The sequence below is a fragment of the Micrasema longulum genome, unplaced genomic scaffold, assembly GCF_059751315.1.
Source record: "Micrasema longulum isolate JH-2025_06_02 unplaced genomic scaffold, ASM5975131v1 h1tg001146l, whole genome shotgun sequence".
Classification (NCBI taxonomy): Eukaryota; Metazoa; Arthropoda; class Insecta; order Trichoptera; family Brachycentridae; genus Micrasema; species Micrasema longulum.
In genome coordinates, this window is record NW_028278334.1 from 299285 (window position 1) to 323818 (window position 24534).

The 24534-nt window shown below is 34.8% G+C and overlaps 1 protein-coding gene across 1 annotated transcript in view; it reads left to right on the plus strand.

The window, feature by feature from the left end:
* rhea (Talin_middle and talin-RS domain-containing protein rhea) overlaps nt 1–24281 on the plus strand; it is an 87593-nt gene extending 63312 nt beyond the window's left edge. Inside the window, exons 5-16 of the mRNA XM_088233750.1 lie at nt 1330–1485; nt 2654–2757; nt 4016–4160; nt 5455–5646; nt 5760–5838; nt 7881–8049; nt 8987–9159; nt 11277–11438; nt 16512–16600; nt 17702–17791; nt 23403–23513; nt 24244–24281. Of these exons, the coding sequence (XP_088089876.1) occupies nt 1330–1485; nt 2654–2757; nt 4016–4160; nt 5455–5646; nt 5760–5838; nt 7881–8049; nt 8987–9159; nt 11277–11438; nt 16512–16600; nt 17702–17791; nt 23403–23416 (1373 nt within the window). The 3' untranslated portion in view covers nt 23417–23513; nt 24244–24281. The remainder of the gene's footprint in view (nt 1–1329; nt 1486–2653; nt 2758–4015; nt 4161–5454; nt 5647–5759; nt 5839–7880; nt 8050–8986; nt 9160–11276; nt 11439–16511; nt 16601–17701; nt 17792–23402; nt 23514–24243) is intronic.
* Nucleotides 24282–24534: the final 253 nt, after the last annotated feature.

Below are 24534 nucleotides of genomic sequence, written 5' to 3' on the forward strand. Positions count from 1 at the left end.
CGTCTCCAATTATGATATATAGAAGCTAGATTACAGCACGTCTTGCAGCTACAGAGCGCATGGACAATAAGAAATCTAGCCCCTATTTACATTTTTTTTTTTTTTTTTGACAATAAAGTTTAGAGTTTTAGTGATATTTTCAAAAATTAAATAAAAACAAATTTATAAAATAGAAGTTAGATTACAACAAGTCTTGCAGCTACTGAGTGCGTTTTATACAGAATAATGTTCCCTCACTGGGGTGTCCCGTGCCGAGGGAAACATTTTACAAAATGTGCAACATGCCTAAGATTAGCTATTTAACAAAGTTAACCTAATAATAACAATAAAAAAAACGTATTTGATCCAATTAACCTAATTATAATTAATATAATAAACAATAAAAAACAAAAATATTCATTAAAATCAAAACCAAACTTCGATCCGTGCGCAACCCACCTCCACTATCCATTTCTTAATAGCAATTTTATATTGTGAGAACTTACTAATTGTCTTGATGGATAATGGTAAGTAGATTGTACACTTTAACCGAGTAGTAGGTCAATCCTCTTTGACCGAAGGTTGTATTTATTTTTTTGCAGCATCAGGGTGGAGTATCTAGTAACTCTTGTATTTGTAACGGAAGGTAGAGAATGATGTTTACGTGCGTATAGTAACAGAGCTTTTACATAAAGTTGTTTTATAGATTTTACAATAAGATTTTCAAATATACCGAGGGAGCTAGTTCTGATTGGGACTCTTAAGATAATTTTTACTAAAGCTTTTTGTGCAATTATTATTTGCTTGATCAGTGTGTCATTTGCACATCCCCATCCAATTATCCCATATTCCAAAACTGATTGAGTTATTGCGTAATATTTTTACAAGTTCTTTTAGGCTAATTACATATATATACTTCCAGAAATCAGCTTACAGAAATGTTTCCTGAGAAAAATTTGACGGTGAGATTTGAGGGTGTTGTAATCCAGCGTCCTTGCTACAAATAATGTTGGATACAAGAATGGATTATTATTATTTATTTTGAGATATAAGTATCGCAAAAATCGCTTTTGAACGTTTTCTATTTCAAGGATGTGGTTTGATTCAGAAAATTCCTAAATGATGGAACTGTATTCTAGTATGCTGTAGACTAGTGTATCGTACAATGTGCAAATTGCAGTAGTATCATTGAAATATCTAGAGTTTCAAAGTACAAGTATCATCGCTCCCATCTGACCACATCTAGAACCTCACGGATCTCTCGGGTTGCGGTGTCCCTTACACGATCACGTCTTCCCGGCAATGGCATGCGGCGTTCTCATTTCTGATTGCCTTTATTTTTTTCTGCAGCCAAGGACTACGGCATCTTCCTATCATCGGAAGAGGACAACAAGAAAGGCGTCTGGCTGGAGCCGGGGCGCTCCCTGGAGTACTACATGCTGAGGAACGGAGACGTGGTGGAATACAAGAAGAAGATGCGAACGCTCCGAGTCAGGATGCTCGATGGTATGCTATTTTGTTTCATAATTAAAATAAAAACACTTTGATTTTAAGTAAATAACCACTTACCGACTTTTCTATGTCTACCGGTTTCGAAATGATCCCGTCTCTTCGTCAGGACACCAACTAAACCAACTTGCAAAACCCACTATACGACTTCACCATAGTTGTTGCACAAAAATTAAAAACCAACGCGACATGCATTTTGATAAACAACCCTTGCATAAACTGATTATGATTATGAATTTTTTTTTTTGTTAGAAATATTTGAAAAAAAGATGGAGGGGATGAAAGGAGGGGCGTGAGTTTAATAGTGACCATTACAACTGAACATCGTATTTACAGAGTGGGTAAATACAAGAATAAATGTTGCCACATATATATATCATCACTGCGCTGGCAATATCTATTAAGTATTTAATTTTTTTTAAACTTTTATTTTTTTGATATATTGAAAATTTTTTATATTTTTATGTAAACTTTATTATATTGTGTTACCAAAATGTTTAAAGAGAGAAATCCCTGCAAAAAAACTGCTTTTGCAGTTTGGCGGGAATTAAATTTTTTTTTAATTTTTTTTTTATCAATATTCCTACAGAGATGAGGTAGAATTTTTTTCAAATTCAGGATTATCGATATTCGAGCGTTTACAGGGCTTATGACCTGTCATTGGTGTATGTACAAAAATACACATACCAAAAAATAATGTTGATTAAAAAAATTGTTTAGAAGAATGCTTATGTGAAAAAAATTTCAATAAAAAAAAAAGTGTATTTTTTTTAATGTTCAGGAGATTAATAAAAGAGTATGTACCTTTTATGTTGATTTAAAAAAAAAAAATTACATATTTTAAAAATAATAACAAACAAGTAAATTATTATATTTTATTTTGTTTAAACAATATTGTATAATCTTAATGAGATATTACCGTGGCAAGTGTTGAAGACTCACGGATCACGGATCAGGGGTCCGAGGTTCGAATCCGAACTTGATTCTCATTTTCTAACAGTGAGTTATTTACAACCTGTTTAAAATGGCCCCAAAAATTTTAATATTTGGGTTAATCATAAGAAAGCAAAAATTTTCTTTTTTTATAAATATTTGAAAAATTCGTGGTTAGAGTAACATCGTGTTGTCATCCCCTAACTTAACTTAAACTCCTAATCGGTTTCAGGTACTCTGAAGACAATGATGGTAGATGACAGTCAGAACGTCGCCAATCTGATGGTCGTTATCTGCACCAAGATCGGCATCACCAACTATGACGAATACAGTCTGGTGAGTACCTACTTATGACATATTGTATTTACTGATTTAAAATTGAGATGTGAGATTTTAGTTGGGATCTGAACTGACCGGGACTGTCGACGATTCGTAAGTTTGAAGGCAATAGGTTCCAGGCAGAGGGGCCGGCAACGGCAAAAGCACGACCTCCGTGTTTGGGAAGCGCCGGATTTCGACAAGTTTTCCTCTGCCTGAATCAAATGCTGACCTAAGAGTACATTTTCTTTGACATGTTTTTTCCCTAATACAAATGTCCGATAGGTATCTTGCAGCCATTTTATAAAGGGATTTGAATACTGTCCAGCAAAGCTTGTATTTTATTATCTCTGGGCTTTTTTAACCAGTGCAAATCTCGAAGATGTTGTGAGATGTGAGAAAATTGTTTTACTCCCCTAATAAGCCTCGCCGATGTGTTGAAAACAGATTGAAGTTTATTCATTTGGTGTTTTGGGAGATTTGCGTATATTCCATTACAGTAAAGGAAAAAAAAAACAGAATAAAAATAAAATAATCTTAGGGTACTATCACTCAGGAGGATTATCGGATTTAACCTACTCTACAAATAAAAGATTTTTTAAAGATTCTCCTAGTGTTTATATAAGCCCTTATAATTAATATTTGCATTCATTATTTTCGTTTGGATAATAAGGTCTTTCAAAAACGATCGTTTCGTAAGTTGGTAATAAATTTTCTCACAGAAGTTCACGGGTAATGCATTCATTTTAATGTTGGTAATGCCACAGGCCACAGATAAAATTAAAGCTAGGACAAAAAAAAATAAAAATTACTTCCTCAAGACAAGATCCGGCCTATCTTAGTGATTTTTTAAATCTCTAAAGACTTACACCGAAAAAGTCCAGATCTTGTCTCGAGTTTACAATACGACACAATCGGGACATTGGTGCATGCGAGCCATGGCTTGTGCTGTGTTGATCGAGGAACACCACATTATTATTTCGCAACCGGCAGATTGGAACATTGAATGCCACTTGTTCCAGTAACGATGGTACATCAATTGACCCATTCAGTAAATTAAACATAAATATGGAGTCAATGTTATTTCTACGTTTTTGAAGACTTGAGATTTTTAATATTGCCTCCATTTTTCCGTAAGCGTAGTCTCCCCTCTCAAGGCCAATCATCCGTGCTACTTTTCTTAGTAAACGATGTCGCACCGATTCGATATGATTTATTCGGCCTACGCAGAAGGGAGACCAGATCACCATATATTCTGGATTGTCTTGTTTGTCAGGTGCGCGATGACATCAAAGAGGAAATGGACAATGTCGACAACAAGGCCAACTACGGGACGCTCACCCTCAAGAGGAAGCACGCGGAGAAGGAGAGAGACGCCAAGATGGACCAGTTGAGGAAGAAACTCAGGACCGACGATGAAGGTACAAATGAGTTTGCGCTTTGTAGCTGCAAGACGTCTGTCAATGTTGCTTTCTTGTGTAAATGACCACCGTTTTCACTAAGCGAATATCAACACAAAAATGAAAATGTGTTCTTTGACGGAAATCGATTCTTCTATATGAGATCGATTGGTGAAATAAAAATTTAGCAAAATGGTACGAGTCAAATTGAATTAGATTATCATAATTAATATCTAAATTTGTTACAACAGAGAGGAGAAACATTTTTGATTGGGGAATATGTATAATACAGGTCTTATGACCCGTCATTGGCTGTTTTTTTAAAATATTTTTTATTATTTATTACTATATTTTTTTCAATATACATAAGAGTTAAAACAGAGCATTGAAAAAAAAATTATATAGCAATGAAATACATATTAAAAGTAAGAATAGTAAACAAAAACATTTCACAAAGGTATGGCCTGTTCGTGGGTATATAAGAAATGTTAGTTAATTTTTGGCTCCAATAATACATAGACCGGTATAATATTTTTGTATAATATAAGAAAGAGAAAAGAAAATATTCTGTAAAAGATTAGGAGGTACTTTTTTTATTTTTTAGTAATTAATAAAGGAAATAAAAAATAAAAAACATGAAAATATTCCTTAAAAAGGCAACATAATATATCACAGAAAAAAGAGTGAATATCTTTAGTGTGAATCCAGGATAGTGCGTGTTTAAGTGGCTGCTTTACACACTATAACATTCACCATTATGCCCATGTTCCAACATCAACATTTCCATCTCTCGACTTTTGTGAAGGAGCTGAAATTTTTATCATGTGGGTGAGATTCATTCGGCTGAACCGAATCACCCTTCTCAAAAATGTTTTCCCTCTCTGTTGCAACAAATGTAGATCGGAATAACTCCCTAGGGAGGAAATCCAGCCAGTCTGCAAGCATTTGGACATACTCAAACATTGTTATATAATTTTTGTTCAGTTTCTTGTACATATGTTTCTTCGTGTAACTGTTGTAATTGGCTTAGGGTGTATATATAATAAATAAATTCATCAAAAAAACAAAACGATACAGACACGCCAATGGTAAATATCTAAAGCGTGTAAAAAATCATTCCTCTAGTTGCATAATCCAGGGAGAAAATACGGAATATGTCTGTATGAAGGGAAGTGAGACGGCGTTTTCCTCATAAAGGCATATTCCATTGAAATAATAAATATATATTAGATTTTACGTAATCAATTTAATGTTTTTAATGACAACTTGTAATTTGAAGATGTCTGACTTGTGAACATCTTAAATTTCTCCGCAGTAAACTGGATCGATCCATCCAAGACGCTCCGCGAACAAGGAGTCGACGAAACGGAGACCGTGCTACTCCGGCGGAAGTTCTTCTACTCTGACCAGAATATCGACTCGCGCGACCCGGTCCAGCTCAATCTGCTCTACGTCCAGGCGCGCGACGCCATCTTGGATGGGACGCATCCCGTCACGATGGAAAAGGGTAATCATATTTCAATTTCTGGAACTGACTTTCCTCATTGGGCATTTTGCTCGTGTGATTGGCTGTGGAAGCAGAAGTGATTGAAACATTGATGGCTTTATTTTATATTTCAGCCTGCGAGTTTGCCGGCATACAGTGCCAGATTCAGTTTGGCGATCACAAAGAGGACAAACATACTGCCGGCTTCCTAGAGTAAGTCACCCCTTTGTAAACTTGTAGAATTTGGGTGTGGTGGTGATCCTTCCCCAGTTGGGCTTGACAGAAGAAACGATCTTGATGCGTATTTATTACATGGTCAATAAATAATGAATTAACAAATTACAAATTAACAGAGATGGAGAGTACCCCAAAGAAGGGAATATAAAAGTATAGGCATTTACAGGGCTTAATTATTTATTTAACTTTTTGTACATAATACATTGTAGTTTTAGACCTTTTGTTTTTTTTAATATATTGTATACAATTATTGTTTTGCCCTTGTTTGTCTTTGCTAAATAGTTTTATGTTCTTTTTGCTCAGTTTCTTGCATTTATGTTTCTTCGTGTAACTGTTGTAATTGGCTTAGGCCATATATATAATAAATAAATAATGTTATTTGTACATTGGCGGGCTTTTTGCCAAATGGCAACTTCTTCCAACCAACCAATAAAATAAAAGTTTTTTTTTAAAAATTCAAGTCACAGAACATATTCAATAGAAAAAAAAAATTAAAAAGCTAAAGATATATAAAAATAGAAATAAACGTATTTGTTTATAAATTACCTTAAATCAAAACTATTACTCAATGGGAAAAAGGAAAAAAGAGGGAAGAGGAAAAAAGAAAGGAGGAGAGATTAAGGAAGAGAAAGGAGATGTTTCTTCAGACGTGATTTAAACAGAGATAATGTAGTAACATCTTTGATGGTGGATGGGAGATGATTCCACAGTCGAGCCGCATGGACACTATATGAGTTAGAGAAGAAAGAGGAATTGTGTATGGGTATTAAGAGAGTGCCTTGAGAATTAGACCGAAGAGGTAAACCATGAACCGATAAGCGTTGAAATTTTTCACACAGGTATATAGGAGCGTTAGGACTATGAAGTACATTGAACAGAAGTGAGATACAGAATAGATTCCTTGAACTTCTGGATCGTAAATCTCTTACATATTTTGACTCGTACGAAGACTCTTCTTCCTTTCATAGTTTAACTTCCCTTACTAAACGTAGAAACATTTCTGATCTGTCTTTCCTCTTCAAAATTTTAAACAATTTTATCGATAGTCCATATCTCTCGGAGCGTATTTCAATCAATTGTCCCGTAAAGTCAACGCGACAAGTTCATTTTTTTAATAATTTATTGCCCAAAAAAAATTATGTTCAAAACTCGTTTTTTTATCGTAGCTGCTCCAAATTTAATTTACTTTGTCCCCATTTAGATATTTTTAATACAAAATTTTGTGACTTCAAAAAAAAACTTTTTGAAACACTTTAAAATTAAGCATTTGTCAGTGTGTAATAAGTTTGTTCCTATAATTATGTTTATTTTATTATGATATCAAAATTTAGAATTGGTCGACTATATTATACAAATCCTTCTCCTCATCTCTTAACCTTCTTACGAGCTCTTTTTTTTTCTCATGTCTTATATAATATATTATTTTTCTCTTTACTCTGTAACATGTTCTCTCATTATGTTTGTGAAAAACTTTAACTGGATGTATGTACTATTTTTTTATATTTTGTATTCTTATATAACAACTGTTGTTTTTCCTTAATAAATAGATAAATATAAGAATCTCTGTATAACTAACTGTCAACTGTCTTCTGTATGCGGATGATGCCGTGCTTCTTGCTAGCAGCGAAGGAGACCCGCAATTCTTGGTAACAAAAGTCTACGATGTATGCAAGAAGAGCCATTTGCTTATGAATGCTGATAAATCCAAAGTGATGGTTTTTCAAAAGGGGTGAAAATAAAACTTAATGTGAGATCAGAGTGAACGGAGATATTCTGAATCAGGTAGAAGAATTTGTGTATCTGGGAAGTATTTTTACTAGGGATAGAAAGGAGGGTGAGTGCCGGGAACAAAGTGAACGGTGCACTGAAATCTACTTTGACAAACAAACGTTAATCGCAGGAGGCTAAACTAGCAGTTCACAATGGAGTTCTGGAGCACAGAGTACGTTCTAGAGATAGACGAGTTGACTTGCGAATAGCGAGGATTGTGTTAATATCGAATTTTCGTTTTTCCGCAGCTTGAAAGAGTTCCTCCCGCAGTCGTATGTGAAGGTCAAGGGTGTCGAGAAAAAGGTGTTCAAAGAACATCGGAACCACATCGGGCTGTCGGAGCTGGACTCTAAGGTGCAGTACACCAAGACGGCGCGCGCCCTTCGCACATACGGAGTGGCCTTCTTCCTTGTCAAGGTAAAGAATATATTTTTTTATCGCAGTTATTTTTTAATTAATTAATTTATTAAATTTAACTGCGTGTTTACCCACTTTGATCTATTTAAGAAAACTATATTTCTAGAGGCATTAATCTTCCGATCATTTTTCTAGTGCTGTGGGGGTTTTCTTCGAATAGAGAACACTTTATATACATACACAATCTTGATCAATTTCTTCCTACCTACCCAAACCGTTCAGTTTGAGAAAATTTGAGAAAAAAAGTACATGGACATATTGAATCTTAAGATTTTATACAAAATTAAAAACAAAGATTATAAAAATAAAAATATATAAAAATTAACACTATACTATGAAGAGATGAGAGGGGATAGGAAGGAAAGAAGAAGGATAAAGGAACAACTTAAATATTTAGATACTGACATTTCAGGCGTCTCTAACATCAGTGTGTAGATTATTCCACAATCGAGCAGCTACTACTGTGAAAGAGGAGGCAAGAAAATTAGAGCGATGACGGGGTATTAAAAGGGTTCTCTCGTTACTAGAACGAAGAGATAGTCCGTGTTGTGAAAGAGGTTGGAAGAGCTCTCTCCGATAAACAGGCGAAGTGGGATTATTCAAAATATTGTGAAGAAGTGATAGAATGTGAATGTTTCTTCTATGCCTGATGCTGGGCCAGTGTAGTTGCGTGCGATATTCGGTTATAGGGTGGAATTTGCGAAGATGAAAGATATAACGTATACAAACATTCTGCAATAGTTCTAACTTATCAATTTTTTTTTAAATTGTGGACTGGCTGCTTTCTGCATTCTGGTTTTTTAAATGTACTAAAAAATTCAAAATTCAATGAGACTAATAATTGTGTGCAAATTGCAAGAAAACACAAATTGAGGGGACGTAATTTTGGGGTTTCTATAATATTTATATTTCTATTTTTGTTCGGTATCGTCATCAGGAGAAGATGAAGGGCAAGAACAAGTTGGTTCCTCGCCTTCTCGGCGTCACCAAGGACTCGGTCCTGCGGCTGGACGAGCGTACCAAGGAGATCCTGCAGACCTGGCCGCTGACCACCGTCCGGCGCTGGTGCGCCAGCCCCAACACCTTCACCCTCGACTTCGGAGACTATAGGTGAGAATCGGATTTAGGATTATGGGATAATTATATTGATTATCAAAAAATTACATGAATAATTATATTACAAACTAATAAAACATTTAACGAAATGTTATTAAATATTTGTATATAAGCACTTACCGACTTTTCTATGTCTACCGGTAAGAGAAATAAGCAAGATTTAAAGTCAAATTAAATTCCGAAATAACTGTCACTTTAATAAAAGAACGCCTAGATGTGGAAGTAATGTCGCTAGGTTCTCTCCTATTAACAAATAAGAGTATCTAGGCGTCAGACACAGATTATATGCGTCAGAAAGTTACCACTCTAAAAAAATAATATAGTTATTACATTTTTTCCATCTGTTTTACTATCTTTCCGAGTGTATGTATCGAGACGTTATAGGAGCCGGCTTTGTAGTCGATCGGTACAGATCGGCAGATACATAGAGACGATCGTTAAGCGTACCGTCTACGTGATTTCCAAAAGTCATGCAAAATTCATGTTCAAGCGAGCATTTTTTGCTTGAATTGGAATTTATTGGAGTTTATAATCGCTTTGAAGTGAGCACTTTTTATTACAGAAGCCTATTTAAAATAAAAATGAGAACTATTTTAAATGTTTATGACGTAAGGAAAGCAGAGTAATGTTTGCGGTCATTCCATTGGCTTGTTTCGATCATATCTGACCTATCTCTTGACGTATAAGTCACTGCACAACTCTGCTCCGGAATATCTAAGGGAACTCTGCATTCCAGATGAACTAGCTGACCGGCGTCTCACGCTTAGATCAGCTACGTCTACGGCGAGAGGAAAAGTTATTATACCTCTACGCAAACAGCGCACTAAATTTAGTGAACGCGCATTTGCGGTCGCAGGCCCTATGGCATGGAATGCTCTCCCAGCCGAGGTGCGAGGCTGTGAAAGTGAAGTGATGTTTCGGAAAATACTTAAAACCCACTTGTTCTCTAAATCATTTGAATAAATCCGTAGCACGTGACAACAAAATAAATTGTTTTAATTAAATTACAAATTTAAAATCTTCAATTAAATTAATTTAACAATAGAATCACCATGTAAAGCGCCCTTGAGGTATTTTATTACGAAAGTGGCGCTATATAGGTTATCCATAATAATAATAATAATATGATGTGGATATGACAAGCAGGTAGAACATACCGAGGTAGATACAGATAGTACAGAAGTTAAGAATACTGTCTCGATATATACAGTTGAAGATAGCGTTCACAATAAAATCACAGGTACTTTTTGCCAGAGCAAGCGGGATTAACACATTTTTGCAATACTGTTATCATGTTAGCCACACGTTGCTCTTAATTCGCAACAATACTTAAGTATCTCAAAGCAGTTTTTACTCCTGTTTTTTATTTGTTAATAGACTGTTAAACTAAGTCAATTATTTTTTTTCAAATTTTTATATATCGTATTATCGGCGCTACGATTTTTCAAAGTTTTGTATTTCTGAAATAACTCCGCGTGTAACGTCAGAGGTTCATTTCCGCTTATTCTCATTCAGTTCTTCCCATTGGTCCAGAAGCGACAAGCAGACCGGAAATCTTCCATAGCTCTCAGATCATAGGTCAATTCACATGAACCAGCGACGTCATTTAAAGTAGTGCGTTTTTATCAAATTATTTTTTCTGTACATTTTCAAGAAACTTTGCACTACAATTTAATGGTCTAATTTTTACCCCACGTAAGAAAAAAAAATTTGTATCCAATTTCCCGTAGGGCTGAAGTTCCTCATTTGTAAGATTGTTTAATATGTTTCAAAAGTTCATAAAACTATTTTGTCCAAAGTAAGATCGGGTTGTGGTCCCGTGGCTAGTGTCTCGGACTCACGGATCAAAGGTCCGTGGTTTGAATCCCTTTCTACCCTAACTTGATTCCCATTTTCTAATAGTGTGTTATTTACAACCCGTTAAAAAATTCCCCCCAAAATTAAATGTTTGCGTAAATCATAAGAACGCAAATATTTCTTTTTCAAAAAAAATAAAAAAATATCTCTAATGATTTTAGTATGTCCAAATGATGTTGAATATATAGAGTATCAGAGTAATTGCGTAAACATTTTACGTTAGTCAGTACTGAACCATCCATCTTTTTCCCCAGCGACCAGTACTACTCCGTGCAGACGACAGAGGCCGAGCATATCCTGCAGGTCATCGCCGGCTATATCGACATCATCCTCAAGAAACAGAAGGCCAAAGACCACTTCGGCATCGAAGGGGACGAGGGCTCCACCATGGTTGAAGACTCTGTTTCTCCCCACAAGTAAGTTCTGATATATATATATTTTTAACAGAATAACCCTCCATTTCAGAGGCCTGTCAGCACTTGAAAAAGAGACTGTATGGAAGGAAGTAGAAAACTGGTTTAAAGAATATCATAGTCTTGTCGTTTAATAATTTATCGTGCGTTTCCCTAATTCCAATAATTCATTCTAGCTTTTATATTATTTTTTTTTATTTTCTTTCTGTTGACGCCCATGGGGCTTTTACATTATACATACTATATCATAAGAAAAAGTTACACATTAAACATAATTAACATTTTTCAAATATAAAAATTTAAAAAAAAATATATATATATTATTAAAATTTAAAAATAAAGTTACATAGTTAACATAATACACTATTAAGACATAATACATACATTATATTATGTTTATAATATAAGGCATAACAGGATTTAAATAAAACATAATTATTTTTTTTTACACCGGTAAACTAAACTTTAAAGTTAAAGTTATTTAAAATTTAAAATTTATTAAGGAAAAATTAAGGCGGCCTCCGTGGTGTAGTGGTCAAGACGCTTGACTCACGCTCGGAAGGTTCCGGGTTCGATTCCCGGTGAGAACACAAAAATCAAAATGAATTCTTCTCAAGCCTGGGTGTTCTGTGATGTAATTCACCACTGTAATTGGGCCTACTGGCCTGTAGTGGTGCAAAAATAAATTAAATGAAAATGAAAAACAACAGTTGTAAAATTAGAATACAATTTTAAAAAAATAGTACATACATCCAGTTAAAGTTTTTCACAAATATAATGAGAGAATATGTTACACAGTAAAGAGAAAAATAATATTTAAATTTATTTCAACAGAGAGGGAAAAATTTTTGAGAAGGGAATATGGAAGTCTAGGCATTTACAGGGCTTATGACCTGTCATTGGCTGGTTTAAGCGGCCACTTTACACACTGTGCAACATTCACCATTCTGCCCACGTTTGAACATCCACATTTCCTCAACTCTTCCATCTGTTGACTTTTGTGAAGCAAAAGAGCTGAAACCTTTATCACGCGGGTGAGATTCGTCCGGTGTGTAAAGTGGCCACTTAAACCAGCCAATGACAGGTCATAAGCCCTGTAAATGCCTAGACTTCCATATTCCCTTCTCAAAAATTTTTCCCTCTCTGTTGAAATAGGGAGGAAATCCAGCCAGTCTGCAAGCATTTGGACATAATCAAACATTGTAGAAAAATAATATATTATATAAGACATGAGAAAAAAAAGAGCTCGTAAGAAGGTTAGGGGATGAGGAAAGGGAGTGGAGGAGTGGAGTAGAGGGATTTGAATAATATAGTTGACCAATTCAACATTTTGATATTATAATAAAATAAACATATTTAAAGGAACATATAAGTATATCTGGGTAGTATGTTCACTAGAGATGGAAATATGGACAAGGATATTGAAAGGAGGGTTAGTGCCGGTAACAGAGTTAATGGTGCCTTAAAGTCTGTCGTAGCAAATAAGTGTCTATCGCAAGAGGCTAAATTAGCAGTTCATAATGGAGTTCTGGTACCAACCCTAATGTATGGAAGCGAAGCATGGAGTTGGAAAAAAGGGGACGAAAGTAGACTGAATGCTGTTGAAATGCGATCCCTCAGGCGAATGTGCGGAAAAACAATGTATGATAGGTGCCCTAATGTCGAAATTAGAGCAGAATGCAAGGCTGATTTAAGCATTATCGACAAAATTAAGAAAGGTCTTTTGCGATGGTTCGGTCATGTGGAGCGAATGAATGATGAAAGAACGGCTAAAAAGATTTATGATGCGAATGTGTCTGGTTGTAGAAGTCGAGGAAGGCCGAGAAAGACATGGCATGATCAAGTACAACAAATTCTTGAAAGTGGTCATGTGAAAAGTCGGAATAATCGACGTGCGTGCATGAGAAGATGTATGAATGTGAAGGAAGCAAAGGAAGTGTGCCAGGACAGAGTGGTGTGGCGTTCTATCCTCTCTGCCTACCCCTCCGGAGAAATGGCGTGATGGTTAGTTAGTTAGTTAGTTAGTTAAAGGAACATAAACTTATTACACGCTGACAAATGTTTTATTTGACAGTCTTCCAGTGTCTTTATTAAAATTATGCTTATTTTCTATCAAACGGTTTGTGAATTCAGAAAAATTATTGTTTTTGAGGCACCTTAAGTGTTCTTTTACTCCAATATTAAAGTTTCTTTTAGTTTTTCCAATGTAGATTGAATCGCAATCATTACAATTTAATTGGTATGTGCCAGATTTGTTATATTTATGGACTATATGTTTGATTTTTAAAAAATATTAATATAGAATCTGGTTGTGGTCCCGTGGCTAGTGCCTCGGTTTCACGAAACAAAGGTCCATTGCTCGAACCCCACTCTACCCCAACATGATTCCCGTTTTCTAATAGTGAGTCATTTACAACCCGTTGAAAATGGCCCTCAAAATGATATATTTGGGTAAATTATTAAAACACTTATATTTCCTTTCTTAAAAAAAAATACATATTGTGTAGAATGCAGGTCAGTTGCCTTCTGTACGCCGATGACGCAGTCCTCCTAGCTGACAGCGAAGAGGAACTGCAATCCTCGGTTACAAAGGTTTACGAAGTGTGCAAGGAGAGTGATTTGCTAATGAATGTGCAAAAGTCGAACGTCATGGTCTTTGAAAGAAATGTAACTATGACTGAATGTAAGATTGTAGTAAATGGAGATAGTTTGAAACAGGTCGAAGAATTTGTATATCTGGGTAGTATGTTCACTAGAGATGGAAATATGGACAAGGATATTGAAAGGAGGGTTAGTGCCGATAACAGAGTTAATGGTGCCTTAAAGTCTGTCTTAGCAAATAAGTGTCTATCGCAAGAGGCTAAATTAGCAGTTCATAATGGAGTTCTGGTACCAACCCTAATGTATGGAAGCGAAGCATGGAGTTGGAAAAAAAGGGACGAAAGTAGACTGAATGCTGTTGAAATGCGATCCCTCAGGCGAATGTGCGGAAAAACAATGTGTTATAGGTGCCCTAATGTCGAAATTAGAGCAGAATGCAAGGCTGATTTAAGCATTATCGACAAAATTAAGAAAGGTCTTTTGCGATGGTTCGGTCATGTGGAGCGAATGAATGATGAAAGAACGGCTAAAAAGATTTATGATGCGAATGTGTCTGGTTGTAGAAGTCGAGGAAGGCCGAGAAAGACATGGCATGATCAAGTACAACAAATTCTTGAAAGTGGTCATGTGAAAAGTCGGAATAATCGACGTGCGTGCATGAGAAGATGTATGAATGTGAAGGAAGCAAAGGAAGTGTGCCAGGACAGAGTGGTGTGGCGTTCTATCCTCTCTGCCTACCCCTCCGGGGAAATGGCGTGATGGTTAGTTAGTTAGTTAGTTATATTAGAAATCAAACACTGATTTGAGTCTACTGAGCACTTTATTTTATTTTTACAGATATAAAAACAAAAATTTCGTGACAATTGTGCAGGTTGAATCTTTTATGAATAAAATATGGAAATTAGACTTCTTGGAAATCTAAAAAATCAAAAAAGCTATTTGTAATAAGAAAAAAATATTAATAACCAAATAAACAGTATTTCCTTTAGTCCACTTCTTTCTAGTTTTAAAGATCGTATCCATCTTACTTCACACTCATTAAAACGTCATTAAAAGAACAATATGACAAAAACACTTCTAATCATTTCCATAATATGTATCAATAATATAATATTTAGTTGTCACTGTAAAAATAAAATAGGACAGAATTCATTACTTAATTAGGTGAATGATGAAATTTCCGAGCCCCTCAAAATTTCATTGGGAGTACCACAAGGATCGGTTCTCGGACCGGTTTTGTTTATTATATACATAAATGATATTGTCGAAACATTAAAATATTCAAAAATAAGACTCTTTGCAGACGATGCCTTAATATATATATCGGGAGAAAATTATAAAACAATTATGGACAGACTAAATCATGATCTTAATAGTGTATCACTGTGGCTAAAAATTAATAAATTAAAATTAAATGTTAACAAAACAAAATATATGAATATAGGAAACAAAAGAATAGAAATTACACCATCAATTGTAATAGAAAATGAAAAACTTAAAGAAGTCACTGAAATTAAATATTTAGGTGTAATGTTGGATTCAAAACTTACATTTCACCAAAACGCTAAGATGGTAATAAATAAGATTGCAAAAAAAATATCAATTTTGGGAAGGATCAGAAGATTTATTGATAAGGACTCCTGCAAAACTATTTACAAAGCAATTATTGAACCACACGTTAACTACTGTAGTAGCATTTTATTTTTATCAAACAAAGAAAACATAGATAAACTAACTGTATTACAAAATAAAGCCTATATAATCATTTTGAAAAAAAACAGATATACGAGGGTAAAGTCGATGGTAAATGAAATGAAATTATTAACATATAAACAAAGAATATTTTACAATACAATGATATTTGTTCATAAAATTATAAACTCTAATAAAAAAACAGAATTTTGGAAAAAAATTGATCGGAACCAGCGTGAACACGATCACAATACTAGAGAAAAGAACAAAATTAGACTTCCATTTAGGAAAAAGGCAAAGTCACAAAATTCAATTTTATTTAAAGCAATTAAAAAGTATTACGAAATGGAAAAAAATATTTATGAAGAAAAAAAACATATCAAAATTTAAAATAATGGTCAAGACATATGTGATAAACAATTTATAAATTAAATATATTTGAAATGTTATTATTAGAACACACATAACAATATGTATGATATGTGTGCCCTACTTTAAGATTTAAATAAAAAAAATATAAAAAAATATAACTTGATAAAGAAGCTTGTGTGGCTTTGAAACCAGTCTGTAGAAGAAAAAAAATGGAGGTTAAAAACTAAGTTTTTTTTTGTTAATTTTATTATAATGAATAACTACAAAGTTAGTGCTCCAAATATAAATTTTATTTAAAAAAAAAAAAATAATAATTACCCCACGATATTATAAATGATACACTTCGATTTGGGTACCGATGCACCACCTATGTGACAATGATTCTGACGTAGGAATAATTGTTTTTTTTAGGGCCACAATTCTTCAGCACGAAACATCCAAAATCGGCAAAGTGAACACGGAATCTCTCGCCAAGCCCGCTGTGATGAGAATTGCCGAAGGTTCGTTTGTATTTTCCTCACATCTATTATGAAAAAATATAATTTATTCCCTTTTTATTTTGTTTTTAAACTGTGGCAATGATTATTATAAGACGCGCAAACGTCCACATTCTTCAAGAACTGCCAATAAGCTAAAGACTCCTAAGATACGCAGAAAAGGGATTTATTTATTTATTAACAGACATTGTCCATGTATACAATTTATAGGGTTTAAATATTACCAAAAAAGAATAGTTTAAAACATTTTTTAAAAAGAAATGAAGCATTGACAAACATAAGGGACATCGAGACAAGATCTGGACTATTTATTTAGTGCTCGTTTAAATCGTTGTAAACTTAAACCAAAAAATATGAATAATTGCCACTTTTTCGCAAATTGAAACACTTCTGTTTGTATTCATGTTTACAATTCAAGGGTAGTAAGGTTTTAACTTATCTGACATCATCCACTTGTACAATTATTGATCGCAAAAGTAACTTATTCGTTACAATATTGGTACCCACGGTAGGCATTGCAACATCTTAACCAGAGCCCAGTAGGTAGCAAATAAATTTAAACTCTCAACCTAGTGAATGTTCTATACGCACATAGAGTAAATGTGGCGTAACCACTATGATTTTTTAAAGATTTGTAATTCTGAAATAATTCCACGTAATTTTTACCGCGCGCAAGAAAACATTTATTGTATCCAATTTCCTTTAGGGTTGAAGTTCCTCATTGATTCTCTTGCAAAATCCACTTTCTGACGCATTAGTCCTTCAGCCTTCCTACCGTCAATATATTTTTTAATGTGACATCAGCGTATTTAATAATTGTTGACACATTAGGTTATTTATAAATATTCCATATTTTTTTATTGATTTTATTTTCTTTTTTTTCTTCCCTCCTCTTACTCCGAATCCTGACAAAATCAACCATTCATAATCTACTCTCACCCTTCCTATCCCGTTCTTATTTTCCGGACCAATCACAACTCTCCTATTCTTACCAATCAATATCCTTCTTTCACCTGTCCAATTGAAATCGATTTTTCATTTCCGGACCGATCCGAATCCTTGTTTCGCCCGACCTATCACGATGCCCCTTTCCCGACCAATCAGGCGTAAAGCCGTACAGCCAGGGACACATGGCCAGCGCGCAGTTTCACGACCGTATCAGGACAGGTGAACTTGGGACATTCTGCACCATCGGTACGAATAAACTCAATTTAAAATAGACTAAAGTTTATCTAACCCGACCTAACAATACTAATTCTACTATTAATGCTTTGAACTCTCAGGTAACCGTTCTTAGAAAACTTGCATTGTAGCTAATTCATCCAACCTTTTTGTCCATTCAATTTTTTTGTATTGGGTATTTTTTTAAGTGTGATACAACTAACACATTTACGGAACTGTTTTTGTCATAGAATCAACTCAGCAGACAGTTTTTCTCATAGGATCCACTCAGCAGACACTTTTTTCTCATAGGATCCACTCAGCAGACACTTTTTCTCATAGAATCCACTAAGCCGACACGTTTTCTCATAGGATCCACTCAGCAGACACTTTTTTTTCAAAGGATCCACTCAGCAGACACTTCTTTCTCATAGGATTCCACTCAGCAGACACTTTTTTTTTCATAGGATCCACTCAGCAGACACTTCTTTCTCATAGGATCCACTCAGCAGACACTTTTTTTTCATAGGATCCACTCAGCAGACACTTCTTTCTCATAGGATCCACTCAGCAGACACTTTTTTCTCATAGGATCCACTCAGCAGACACTTTTTTTCATAGGATCCACTCAGCAGACACTTCTTTCTCATAGGATCCACTCAGCAGACACTTTTTTTCATAGGATCCACTCAGCAGACACTTCTTTCTCATAGGATCCACTCAGCAGACACTTTTTTCTCATAGGATCCACTCAGCAGACACTTCTTTCTCATAGGATCCACTCAGCAGACACTTTTTTTTCATAGGATCCACTCAGCAGACACTTCTTTCTCATAGGATCCACTCAGCAGACACTTTTTTCTCATAGGATCCACTCAGCAGACACTTTTTTTCATAGGATCCACTCAGCAGACACTTCTTTCTCATAGGATCCACTCAGCAGACACTTTTTTTTCATAGGATCCACTCAGCAGACACTTCTTTCTCATAGGATCCACTCAGCAGACACTTTTTTCTCATAGGATCCACTCAGCAGACACTTTTTTTCATAGGATCCACTCAGCAGACACTTCTTTCTCATAGGATCCACTCAGCAGACACTTTTTTTTCATAGGATCCACTCAGCAGACACTTCTTTCTCATAGGATCCACTCAGCAGACACTTTTTTCTCATAGGATCCACTCAGCAGACACTTCTTTCTCATAGGATCCACTCAGCAGACACTTTTTTTTCATAGGATCCACTCAGCAGACACTTCTTTCTCATAGGATCCACTCAGCAGACACTTTTTTCTCATAGGATCCACTCAGCAGACACTTTTTTTTCATAGGATCCACTCAGCAGACACTTCTTTCTCATAGGATCCACTCAGCAGACACTTTTTTCTCATAGGATCCACTCAGCAGACACTTTTTTCTCATAGGATCCACTCAGCAGACACTTTTTTCTCATAAGATCCACTCAGCAGACACTTTTTTCTCATAGGATCCACTCAGCAGACACTTCTTTCTCATAGGATCCACTCAGCAGACACTTTTTTCTCATAGGATCCACTCAGCAGACACTTTTTTCTCATAGGATCCACTCAGCAGACACTTCTTTCTCATAGAATCAACTCAGCAGACACTTTTTTTTTCATAGGATCCCCCTCAGCTGACACTTTTTTCTTTTAAAATATAAAAAATTAACACTGTACTATGAGAGAGGAGAGGAGAGTTATGCTGTGCCATGTTAAAAATTATGCTTTTTTCAATAATAAAGATCTTTTATTCTTTGACAACGCTCGCACATAGATGTTTTTTTAAAAAGATCTTCCACTTAATCTACACAAAATTTGTATAATTTTAGAATAGATTCACTCTGGGTTTGTTTGAAATTCTTACCTTGATTTTTATTTTTAATTTATTTATTTATACACCCTTACGGATTACATTTATGTAACAAATATTTGCTTTCTTTATGATATACCCCAATATTTATTTTAAGGGCCATTTTAACGAGTTGTAAATAACTCACTATTACAAAATGGAAATCAAGTTGGGGTGGAGTGGGATTCGAACCACGGACCATTTAGCCGTGAGTCCGAGACACTAGCCACGGGAACACAACCCGATTCATTATTGTCAATGATAATTTAACATCTTTTGTAAGGGTTGTCTGAGTCTTTTGTTAGTTTTGTCCGGTAGTAGTGTATAATTTCAGTACCTGGTTTATTAGTCTGGACTGTCCTTGTCTCCTTTTAGAATGTTGTATATGATATTGGTCTTATATTCTCGTATTGTGGTTTTCAAATTTTAGTTCTTCATCTACAATTACATCATTGGCTAATTAAGGAATAAATTTCAATGACTCCAGTTGAAAGAGTTCAGTTATATTTAATTGTTTTGTTTGTTTAAAGAGTTCTTTATTTGCTGTTAGATAAGAGAGGTCATAAACTAGCTTTAATACAGTAAACCCTCATTTTTACATTCCTCAATTTTACATTTTCAAAGAAATGTTAAGGTCCAATTTTTTTCCCATACATTCTCATTAAAATATCGCCCAATTAACGTTTTTGTGTTTTTCATAACCCCGGTTTTACGCTGAAAATTTTTCGAAACTCATTCAATCCGTCAAAAGACATCGCGCCCGAGTATAAATTCGAGGCAAATATAAAAATGTGTAAATTATCGTATCGAACCAAATTCAAAGTAGTTGCAGTGTAATTGACCATTTTGTTTAAGTGTCTAATTTTGACATTTCACTCAATTGTGACATGCAGTTGACGCATGTTTAGGAACAATAAAATCTTTACATCAATAAATTACGATCCAGAAAGTTTAAACATTTGGCAATGGAAATATCATTTGAAGTTATAAACTATATATATAGTTATCATAAGAAGGTGAAACATTTTTGCCGCGATGTAAATGACAGTTGAAATTCTGTAGTGCCATACTAAAAAAAGTGATACCATATAAATAAAATTTCCCGATATTTAGGGGAAAAACCATTGCATGTATTTTATGCAAATTCAATTTTTTTTTCGTGTTTTTAAGGTGAAGTACCTACGTAAAATAATTTATACATGTTTTTTTTATTTTTTAATTCAATAAAAAAAAACACATAATATTGGTTGAAAATATACAAAATATTTTTAATGAAATCATAAGTAAATATTAATAATCCAATTATGGCACTTTTTACAATTTTTCTGCAGTTATTTAGTATAGTCTAGCACAATAAATATATTTTGATGTAATTTAATTTTTTCCATTCATTTTTTTTTTTGCACTACAACAGGCCAGGAGGCCCAATTACAGTGGTGAATTACATCACAGGACACCCAGGCTTGAGAAAAATCACATGTTAATTTTCGTGTTCTCACCGGGAATCGAAGCCGGAACCTTCCGTGCGTGAGTCAAGCGTCTTGACCACGTAAAATACTTTTTTTTGTTGCTCCTTGGAAAAACGTAAAACAGGGGTTTTTCTGTATCTTATTTGCTGCCTAAATTTCTGTGCCATTTATAAGACGACGTAAATGATTTATTAATTATTTAATTGAATTTCTTGTTGTTTCATGCTTTACTCACTAACATTGTGGCATCTGCAGGCAGACGTGTAGGTATATATTTTATTCACTAACACACTCGCATAATAATATTATGTATGTTTATTGCTCCTCCAAATAGAAAAGTAGAATTTTTTATTTGGGAAAAATATTGTCATCGCCTTAATTTGAATACAAGGTAAGGCACTTAATTGTAACTGTACAGCAAACAATAAAAACTGTAATTCTTTATGAAACTAACCAAGCTGGGCTACATTTTAAGAATTTCCAAACCTTTTAAAAAATCAAATACAGGTAAACGTCGTTTTGCGCCAGTTCGATTTACGCCGATTTACAATTAGGCCGTTTGTCGCCGGCGTGAGATTCCCCGGTTCGGCCGGCACCAGACGACAGTAGGCGCCGCGATCCTAATAGCAGACACACTTTTACACGTTGTTTTATTCTATTACCATGTGCGCGAGCAGCCTATTGTGTGTGTGAGTTAGTTTTTATTTTGTGTTTAACCCTCCGTCCCCGGTGCGCGGGGATGTGTAGCTAGTACACATTGCGTCTAATAACTATTACATCTTTATAAATATAATAAATATTGTGTTTAGATTTTCAGTGTTCCTCCATTACACATTTACGTATCCACTGAAATAATTTGTTATTAAATAATAAGTACTTATTAGGCACAAAAAATCATTTTATCGGAAATCGGGTATAAATTACAAATATCATCAAAAGTATACTCTCAGTCAGTCACGTAGTCCAGTACTATATAGCTACTCAGTAGCTCTCGGGAAGTTGGCGCGGGTGCACTTTTCGCGCGAGTTGTTAGCGATACCCAATGGTTTTTCATGTTTTCAACAGTTAAATTTGAAATATTATCATCTTTGAATGAAATTATGGTGAATTAAAGATATTCCCTATAAACATTCCATTTTTCCCTTATTAAATCTCTTATTTTTTAATGTGTAGTGACTACACAGCACCGTAACTCGCGGGTGTTTTTAGGACAGTAAGGGAAAGGTTAAGAAAAATAAAAAGGTGTGATTATATTTTTTATTTTATTATTATTAAAATTAATAGAATTTTCAAATATTTTTAGTTTATGCTATGATTCATTTATTTTATGCTGGTGTCTCTCGGAACTGAACCCTGGCGTAAAACGACGTTTACCTGTGCATTGGAGACTCTATACAACACTTTTGTACGCAGTAACTTTGAGTTTGCATCCGTTGTGGGCTCCACACAACTGATGCAAACTTAAATACGTAACAAATATTGAAAGGATTGAAAATGTTCAACGAAAAATTTTAAAACACCTATATTATAAAAACAATAAAATGCTTTGCATCTACAGCCAATCTGCTGAACAAAATGGATTTTTTACCCTTGAAAATAGACGCACTGTATCTGAGTTATGCTATTTACATAAATTATTAAATAATAAAGTAGACTCTTTTAACCTACTCTCCAAAATTAATCTTAATTTCCCCCTTTCGCGTGACAAGAAATAAGTGTTTATTCCATCTGCCAGTCTGTAGCACTAACTATGCACAACACTCTTTCCTCTATTGTTCTTGCTCTAAATATAATGCTTTTTTTTCACCTATTGATATATTTTACATGCCCTTTTTAATATTTAAAAATAAATTAAGACTCATTATTTCTGGCGGCGATACTCTCCCACTTGCTAATTAGTGATGATGATGCTGTAAAATTCTAGATAAAAAAAGCAGATTTAAATAGCTTCTTTTTTTAATGAATAGAAAATACTTTTATTATAATTTTCTCATTTTTAGCGACAAAAAAAATGTGTTCTAATATTAGCAGTAATTTTAAAACTTTTTGATATATATCGTATTCTTCCAGTAGCCTTTATTTCAAATTAAAATAAAATGTATACCCACACACAGGCAATGCCTTTGTGGGATTTTTTTAGTATTAATGTAATAGTTTTTTTTGTATTTGTAACTTATGTTTACCTCATGTAAAATGCAAAGAAAAAATCGAGACCTCTGGCATGGACAGCCAATGACATGAATCAAACATCATCTGATTTGCATTTTATTCTGTCGATTGTCTTTAGAGTTATTTTATGTTTGCAGGTACAGCAGACTAAGGTGTCCACTGTGATGAGCGAGCCGCAGAGGGCTCTGCTGTCCACGATCTCTTCGGGCCAAGAAATCATCAGGCAAACGGAGATCGAACTAGTCAGGGTATGCGCAACTTTTCTCATACACTGCATCTGTAAGATTTAGCTGTTGATGTGGGTTGTGGAGCTCCTACCCCAGTTGGAGACTGACGGATAACACGATGTTGACGTTCCATGGTGTATTTATTACATGGGGAATAAGATACGACAGGAGTAATGTTGATGTGTGTTCAGAAAATGACGGGAATTTTTAATTTTCATGGGTTTGGAGAGTCCGACTGTCACAGTTTTTTTTTGTTATGTTGGTATACATGCCCTTGAAGTATGTTAAAATTTTCAGCAGTATTCATTGTTTACTTTGTCTGTGGCAGCCGCTAAGGTTAGGTTAGGTTAGGTTTGTTAAAAAAAATGGATCAAAGAATTTGTATAAAATTTTGAGTAAAAAATGAAATAAAGTGTGTGAAGTGTTAACAAAAGCCTATGGTGAGTCTACTATGAGTAAAAACAAAAATTTACGAGTGGTATAAGCGTTTTCAAGATGGCTGTGAAGAAGTTGAAGATGACGAACAGCTTGGACGCCCCAGCACATCAACAACCGATGAAAACGTGGAAAAAGCTAATGAAATGGTTATGAACGTTCGCCGAATTACAATCAGAGAACATTTATCAACAGCGTTTTCCTAGGAAACCACTCTCTAGTCACTGGTAAGATACGGGCACCATTGTCCTAGGAAACCCTAGCTTTACTGAAACGTGTTATAACAGCTTATAATCAATGTCGTGTTTCTCTCCAGGCGCAGTTGCCCGAGCTGGGATCTGATCCCGCGTCCATCAAGTGGAAGGAGGTCACTCTAGACACCAACAAGCAGAACATATCCTACCAGATAGCGGCCATGAACGCAGCCACGGCCCAGGTTGTCACGCTGACGTCAGGTAAACACTTATTTCAGATAGAAAAGAATTTTCGCAAGTCAAACTCTTCCCAGATGTCCCACTTTCCGCACCCTAAAGCTGAATCAATTTTGTTTTTTTTTTGAGAAAGTGTTAAAATATTTTTTTTGTATTGGTACCTTTTCTGTTGATTA